At 38.0% G+C, this 8,801-nt stretch overlaps 1 protein-coding gene across 1 annotated transcript; it reads left to right on the plus strand.

The window, feature by feature from the left end:
- The first annotated feature begins 4,263 nt into the window (after positions 1 to 4,263).
- On the plus strand, positions 4,264 to 5,420 carry LOC119412808 (adenosine receptor A1-like). Its single transcript, XM_037679842.1, has 2 exons — positions 4,264 to 4,592; positions 4,805 to 5,420. The coding sequence occupies exons 1-2, from the start codon at positions 4,264 to 4,266 to the stop codon at positions 5,418 to 5,420; spliced, it is 945 nt and encodes a 314-aa protein (XP_037535770.1).
- The last annotated feature ends 3,381 nt before the right edge of the window (positions 5,421 to 8,801 follow it).

Raw genomic sequence — 8,801 nt, forward strand, 5'->3', positions numbered from 1 at the left:
CAATGTTGTAGGAAAAAAAATCTTGTGAATCAATGGATGAAAAACAATAAAATTGCAAGCCAAATCAAAACTTTTTATTATTGTTTTTAGATATTGAGCTCAATTTAATGTGGTTGTAGCTGAGAGTTCATATTCTTGTATATTTTTTAGTCCCAAGGGTCACTTTGATTCACAGTCAGTAGGAACATAAAACATCCATGCTAGACAAGACATTAAGACACAAAAATAACAATACATGAAATCATCCCTGTTTGCTGAGAAGCCTGATCGAAACAGGGATGAATGAGCTTTTCAGTCCGTTCGTTCTACAACTGGGCAGCAGATATCTGCGTCCAGACGGAAGCAACCTGAACTCACCATGGAGTGGATGATCAGGATCTGCCAGAATCAGCCTGACCTTGTTCTCTGACCTCACCTTGTGTAGCTCAGTGAGGTTCTGTAGGGCTATTACAGCAGTTTTGCTGCACATCCTGACAATCCCCGAGAGTTTGTTCCTGATTATTGCACGTCAAAAGTCCAAACCAACAAATGAAGGTGAAAGTTGAGACTCAATGAAACATTCTCATAAAAGCAGGATCAACATCAAACCCACGGTTTCCAATAAAAATACATTATGTGCATGGCACCCCTGATATCATAATATGCATTGTGCATAATGTTATGTACCAGTTTTGAGCAAACAGTAAAATTTACACGAACTGTGGACAGTTCTTGTGTCTGATCATAACAGACTACTCTCTACTACTCCCAGTTCCCTGCAGATCAGTGTCTCTCTCTCTCTAAAGCTGAGAAGGACCACCCAAGAAACTAATTTCAGCCCCTTGATTTTTAGGATCTCTTTCTTTCAGTCAAGGGATCCAGATCTCATGACCACAGGTGGAAGGTGGAACACAGAAATTTGTGTCATGATTAGGATCTCTCATCTAATATATTTCACAAAGTGCAAACTAGGACAAGTGACATGTAAAATTATGTTATCGAAGGTTAAAGCTGATGATGCAGCTCAGAATCTAAGAAATGCAACAAAGGAAGCTTACAGGAAAAAAAAACCCCAATACAAATCAACTGGGAAGCTGATACCAAGAATGTAGAAGATGAAACAGTAAGAGCTCATAAAGCAAGCAGTATATATGGGCTGAGAAAGAGAATATTGAGGGACAGCAGCTGGGCTGATAAGTAAATGAAGAACAGGTGAACTATGAGCAGAAACCAGGGATCACAGAGAGAAACACCAGTCAATAACAGAAAATCTAAATAAATTCAGATGATACTAAGGACCAATAACAACCCAATGGACACACGATATGACAAAAACACTCAACGCCCTGAATGTAAAGAATAGAGACAAAAAAAAAAAAAAAAAACTAAAATAGGCATAGAACCCCAAACCCTTTGGCTCAGCTCCTTCTTCACCACAGAAACCGGATCAACACCCTCATTATTGCAAATGACGCTGGTTCCTTGAAAAAAATGGGGAATGATTCAAAACTTCACAGTACATAATTTAAAACAAGCAAAATACATAAATAACACAACTATGTAAAACATTGTAGTTCAGTTCTTTCTTTGGTGTTCTTTTATTTTTTCTTTTACTTATTTATTTTGCATCTTGTGCGTTTCTTGACCCCCACTCCCTCAATAATAGCAATTTATCTTTCATGTCAGTCAAATGTAAATAATTAATATCTAATGAAAAAAAAACTACTTTATTTTGCTTCATGAATTATTAATTTTCAATACAGTGTCTGGCTCCTCATGTTAAAGACCACCATGTAAACAAATAGACAAATAAAACAAAACAAATAAATTGACTGGTTGGTTGAGTTTTGCATTATGCACATATAAATGCTCAGCTTGTGTAACTAATAGTCTGCCCGAGGAAAGAAACTTCATTATAATACTTGAATAAAACATTTATATAGCATCCTAAAATTACCTTCTCACACTAAAACACTTTATAAAAGCCATTCTATAAAAGTTCTTGTCCAAATTAAATCTTCACATTTGGCATGTTTTTACAAAAGAAAACTTGACAAAAATATCTTCATTACCAGCAATAATTACAACAGTACTGTGATAATTTGTTGGACAGTTGTTCATCCCTGTTTGGTTGCACAACATCATTATCTATAAACAGTAGTAATAAATTTCATTATGGACCTGCAGAGATCCGCTTGCGCCTGTGCAATACTTACTACCTGACAATAAAAGCTCTATTACCGGTTCCAATTAACAATATTATATTCAGCCTCCCAGTTTAATGATGAGTTTATTTCACTCTGATGTATTGATGTTGTTGATGATCCACTCGCTCTGCTGGTCCATACGAATCTGTGAATTTACTCCCTTCTCTAAAAGGACGTGACGGCTGAAATTAAAAGGATAAAGGAAAAGCAATCAAAACTGTGCAAGGAGTCGCTCTGATAATACATTTAAAAACATGAATTTGAAAAAAGAAAAACACAATTTTTTTACTTTGTCTGCATTGATGACACCTTTCCAGATGTGCAAGCTGCTCATGTCACAGTTACTAATGCACCCCTATACCATCAGAGAGACAGGTTTTTCAACTGCATGCTGGCAACAGGCATGGTCCCTATCACCTTTCATATGGATGACTTCTTTGATTCCCCCCCCCCAAAAAAGACAATAATAATAACAACAATATAGTGTAAATAAATAAATAAACAAGCAAACAAATATCTATCTATCTATCTATCTATCTATCTATCTATCTATCTATCTATCTATCTATCTATCTATCTATCTATCTATCTATCTATCTATCTATCTATCTATCTATCTATCTATCTATCTATCTATCTATCTATCTATCTATCTATCTATCTATCTATCTATCTATCTATCTATCTATCTATCTATCTATCTATCTATCTATCTATCTATCTATCCATTTCAACCCAATGCAAGTTGATTACGTCTTCCTAGACTTTGAAGAACAATTTTCTGAAATTATTCTATTTCACACTCTCAGCTGTTTTTTGTTTTTTTTGTACCAGATATTTTTGTTTTCCCTTTCACCACGTTTTAAGTTTGTTGCTGCTGTCAAATTTAAAATGACCTTCTTTTTTTTAAACAAACATTTTACATTATACAAGTGTGTACAGTTTACAGTGTACTATTATTTTATTTGCAAAAATAATATGAGTTAAAAAAATTAATTTATGTCACTGCAGTAAATGAAAGGCACTCCTTGGGTTGCACCGTTTGTTTGACGTTGATTGAAATGAGGTTTTAGCAGAACTGATACTTGTGTAGTGTAAAGCAGACACTGATTCATCTAAAACTTGTTCTCATTAACAGATAAAGGTCAGGAACTAATCCTTGTTCTTATTTTGTGTGTCTCCTGTGTAGGGATGGCACCATCTAGTTGGCCTTCCCCGTCTCTTCTCCCTTGTGTCTCTATTGATTGTCTGATTATCATCACCTGTGTCATGTCCTGTTTGTGTATATAAAGTCTGTCTGTTAGTCCTGTCGGTGTCGGTTCTTCATTGGGTATTGCCTGTTCTGGCCTGCCTGGCTGATCCTGTTTAATCCTGTTCCTGAATCTGTTTTTGTAAGTTTTTGCTGCCATGTCGGCCTTTTGATTTATTATTATAAAAAGTATTTTATTTTACGCCTGTCTCCTGAGTCCTGCCTGCGCAACTGGGTTCTCCTGTCCTGATCTGCCTTGAAACCCTGACATCCTGAAACCTCTGAGTACAGTTGTGGGATAGCCATTCTTTAAAGTGTAACTTATCTGCTGCTAAATTCCCATTGTGTTAATTGTCATGAAAAAATAAAGTTGTTCAACTTCTTCTTCACCACATCTCTCATGACTGTGGTGCAGAAACATCCTTTGCGTAGCGTGATTGCAGCAAATTTTCTGGTTTTAGAAAATCTTTGAAAATGCCACCAACTGATGACGAAACAGACCCTTTGCTCTGCTGGGGTTTTAGTTTCCTTACTGCAGTATATGTTCTGCCACAGACCCATTGAGTTTGCACCGTACATTTGCTAAACAGTGGAAAACATTTAATTCCACCATTTATATTTGCTACTTTTGTCCAATAATTAAATTCTTAAAACTTCAGATGCAAAGTTTTGGAATTTATAGATGCGTTAACCGGTGTTTTGGTTATTTGCCAAGAATAAAACAAGAAGCCGAGGACTTCCTCAAAGCTTGCGAAAGCTCAAGATAACCCACTCACACTGCGCCACAGCACATCACTGACCTGCAAACGGCTCTCTAATAAAAGCAACATGGATGTAGGAGAGGTGATTTATTTGCTGGTGGAGGTCCTCATTGCTGTTATGTGCTGCCTGGGTAACATGCTGGTGATCGTGGCTCTGTGGAAAACTAAAAGCATCCAACAGCCCACCTTCTGCCTCATTTTGTCTCTGGCCGTGGCTGACTTCATGGTTGGATCCGTGGCCATACCGTTCGCTGTGATGGTGGATAGACGCATAACGACTTCGTTCCATGTTTGCCTCTTCCTCAGCTGTGTGGTCATACTGTTGACTGTGGTTTCAGTCCTCTGCCTGCTGGCTATTGCTGTGGACCGTTACCTGCGGGTGTATAGCCCTCTCTGGTAAGATGTTTTCAAGTTTGGAGATGTTCCACAAAGCATGGCGTTGAGTTTAAAATTGATCGTTTTTGGCATTTGCTGCAAAAAAAAAAAGTCATGTTTTACTGTTTATTTCTTAAATTTTGATGTCTTGTTTAAATTGGCTTTTTGTTGTTTTGTTTTCCACTGAAGACAATAGAGTTGTTCCTACCAGTAACCAGTGTTGTTCTCCGTAGGTACAAAAGAACTGTAACATGGAGACACTCTTATTTTGCGGTGGCTATGTGTTGGCTTGTTTCAGTACTACTGAGTTCAACTCCCCTGCTTGGATGGCACAAAGACCCCTCAGAGCATGCAAATGCTACAGGTTTATGCCAGTTCATCAAAGTGATTCCCATGTCCTACCTGGTTTATTGTTACTTTTTTCTGTGCACTTTGACGCCGCTGTTCGTTATGACTGCATTGTACGGCTGTGTTTTTTGTTACATTAAAAAAAACCTTAGAGCGAAACCAGGCAACGGTGCACAAAACCAGCTGCAGGATTACCTGAGGAAAGAGAAACGGCTGGCAGGATCTCTGGCTCTGGTCTTGTCCCTGTTCACCCTCTCATGGCTCCCCCTGAACATAATGAACTGCATTGAATTCTATCAGCCCCAAAGTGTAAAAGTCACAACTTTCTATGCTGGCATTGCATTTTCTCACGTGAATTCTGCTGTCAACCCAATTGTGTATGCCTTTAAAATAAAAAAAATCAAGACGGCTTATCTTGGGATATGGAAAGGCATTTCATGTGAAGCAGAAAATCAAGCATCTCAAACAAGCAAGACCGATGAGACGGATGACAGCAAGTAAGACAGATGATAATCCGAGCAGGAATGTATAGCGAGATTAAAAACAGTGGAAACTTATCTACAGTTCTTGTTCTTTTTATTTCCTGCATGTGTTTCAGCTTATTAATCCAACAGCTTTTCATTGATGCTGATGCGTAGCGAAAAAGTAAAAAAAATTAGACTTGAGCACTTAATATCGACAGTCTTCTCAGATATCTGTCTGTTTTCTGTGGTTAGGCGTGCATGCATTTGTGTCTGTGTTGCAGAAACAAGAAGTTACTTCCACCTTTTATAGAATTGCACAAAAAGATTTTACATCACTGTTTATCACCGAGCTCAAGTCCCATTTTTTTCATACTCATAAGCAAAAGTGTATTTTGTCATAGAATAAACCATAAACAGTTTTTACACCGCACTGTGGTGATCATTTTTTGGTCAAACGTGTTCTAACAGAACCAAAAAATTGTTTGATTATTTGGAGTTTGTTCTGTAATTGTATTTGACTGATTCACATGAGCATCTGATGCACATTTCATCACTTGTGCACACTAACATACAACCACAGCAATGACCAAAGCGGAGCCACAAAGTCACACACATTTGTAACTATTACAGGTTTATGTTTGAAAAGTAGCTTGAAGTTGTTTCAGATAGTTCTATTTTTCTTGTCACTGGTTTTTCAAAATCAATGCAACACATCAGATTAATACAGTTTTTTAAGGATACCTTTATTTTTTTAGATTAAAAAAAGCACTTGGAAAATGTTGTTTTGCAAGTATTTTTATTTTCAATTAAAACACGTAAATAATATATTCAGTTAAAAAAAGTTTTTTTTTTTATTTTATTCTATGTTGCACTGTGCTTTTTTCTTGTGGTGATGCTGAAAGCAGGTTTTAACAAACTTCCCCTTTTTAAAAAAGGTGTCGAACCGCGCTGTCACTGTGTGAGAGGCAGGGGACACACATGGACAGGTCACAAGTCCACCACAAAGACACGTAGAGACAAACGACAAACTAACATTCACTTTCACCCACAACCATACAGTTGCCAGTAAACCCAACATGCCGACTTTTGGTCTGTGGGTAGAAACAGACAAGTTACTCGACTTTATTAGAAACTGATAAAGTCAAGTGTCAAGTATTTTGACAAAAACAAAAAAGTGTTGCTATGTCAGGAAATCCAGATATAGTATATTATGAAGACAAAACAGGAAGAGATCTAATAAGTGTTATGTTGTCATCATATGTTCAGAATCAGAATGCCTTTTTTTGTCATTAAGTACAATGAAATTAAGAGCCACTCCTTTTTTTCAGTACAAAAACATGCTTAAGGATAAAAAAAAAAACCACAATGGTGAAATTAGTTCTCTGCGTTTAATCCGTCGCACCTGGTGGAGCAGTGGGCAGCTTTGTAAGTGCCTGGGGAGCAATTAGGGATTAGGTGTCTTGCTCAGAAACGCCACGACATGTGGGAATGGTTGGGAATTGAACCTGGGACGCAGCACGGTGGCACAACTGGTAGAGCTGCTGCCTCTCAGCGAGCAGGTCCTTGGTTCAAACCCCGGTCCAGGGGCCTTCTGGGCGGAGTTTGCATGTTCTCTCCGTGCATGCGTGGGTTTTCTCCGGGTGCTCCGGTTTCCTCCCACAGACCAAAAACATGCATGTTAGGCTGATTGGTAACTCTAAATTGTCCCTAGGTGTGAGTGGGAGAGTGAATGGTTGTTTGTCTCGTTTGTCTCTATGTGGCCCTGTGATGGACTTGTGACCCGTCCAGGGTGTACCCCGCCCCTCCCACAGTGATTGCTGGACATGGGCACCGGCAACCCCCGTGACCCAAAATGGAATAAGCGGGTAAAGATAATGGATGGATGGATGAACCTGGGACTTTCAGGTCCCGAGTCGGCTGCCCTGCCTCTACCCCATCTGGTTTTGGTTTATTATAATTGTTTTTAAAACTTCATTTTATTCTGTCGCTCAAATTAAGCAACAAGTACTTATTCAAATCTTACTGACTAGTCGAGAATTAAATCTAGTTTTTCTATTTTCTACAATTACATTTGTGAATACGCTTTATGCTTAGATGCTCTAAACACATTAAAACTACTTGTAAAAATGTTCCTGCACGCAAACGTTGAAACATTCAGTAGAAATCTGTGCATCACCTAGTTTTACTTGTGTTTTCATCTCTAAATATATCCCTCGCTCTTTATCACTTCCTCTCATCTATTTCACAGAAGTGTGTTTGGGTCACGTTGGTATCTACTGAACTTGACGTTTGATGTTTTCATTTTTAAGTCTGTTGAGTCCTGATGTGAACAGTGTTTCTATTTTGAACTAGCAGGTAAGTTTTTACACTTATCTGAGGGTGGAAATCCGGCCTGTGCACACGTGTACCATTTCAGTTCCAGACGCTTAAAGAAAACACAAGTACACAACTTTATAAATGTGAACATTATTAATATGTATGCATTGTTTTCCCTGCAGACACAAATATATGCATGACGTTGCACATACAATTATACCAGTGGTGTAGTCTACATGATACGTGGGCATACGGAGTATACCCACTAGAAAGGCTCAAAAATTGCAGTATACCCACTTAAAAGTGTTCAATGATGTATGACATATCATTAGGCAACGTCATTGATACGTTAAGGCAGTTAAATGCCTCAGTAACAATCTATTGGTGCAGCACTTGTTTATTACATTTGCTTATCCAGAAAATTATTGTATACTTCTGTAATTACAGCTTAATACTTGAACGTGTTTTGCTTTGATACAGTTTTATAAATTCTATAACATGTTTTTAATACAAAGCCAACTGCTATACAAAGTTTTTTGTACATTTATTCAAATATAAGCATCAGAGAAATTTGGAAATGTTCAATATGCTTAAAAATCAACATAAATTGATGATTACATTGTACTAACCAGTATACTTTGGGTTCTAAGCACAGTATACGAGCCAACTGTGGTAAACAACAAATTCCATGCTCAATAATCCAGGTACACAATCCAACAATTGTTGTTTTCAACCAGTTTGACACCAGCGTCAACAAGGAAGAGGACCGGCGATGAAGGAGGGGATGTGCCAAAGAGGCCATCTTAGCACCAACATAACTGGTTTGTTCCACTTTGGAGTAAGCTGTTGGGTGAAGAATCAGTTTTGTGTTGTGTGTTTCCTTGACTGATGAAGCCTTCCGGATCAAAGGTGAAACGTTTCAGCACAAAAAAGAAACGGTCCAGATGACCTGACTGAAAATTGTTCAACCGTGGTAAAGTTAGTTTTACACTGGACGTTGGACATTCGCGCTCCGTGGCTTCAACGGTGTCAAATGTACAACTAACTTTACCGTGGCCCACTACAAAAATGTAGACTATTCCACTGAATTATACATTATATA

Source organism: Nematolebias whitei, chromosome 7 (genome assembly GCF_014905685.2).
Source record: "Nematolebias whitei isolate Nwh7 chromosome 7, NemWhi1, whole genome shotgun sequence".
Lineage (NCBI taxonomy): Eukaryota > Metazoa > Chordata > Actinopteri > Cyprinodontiformes > Rivulidae > Nematolebias > Nematolebias whitei.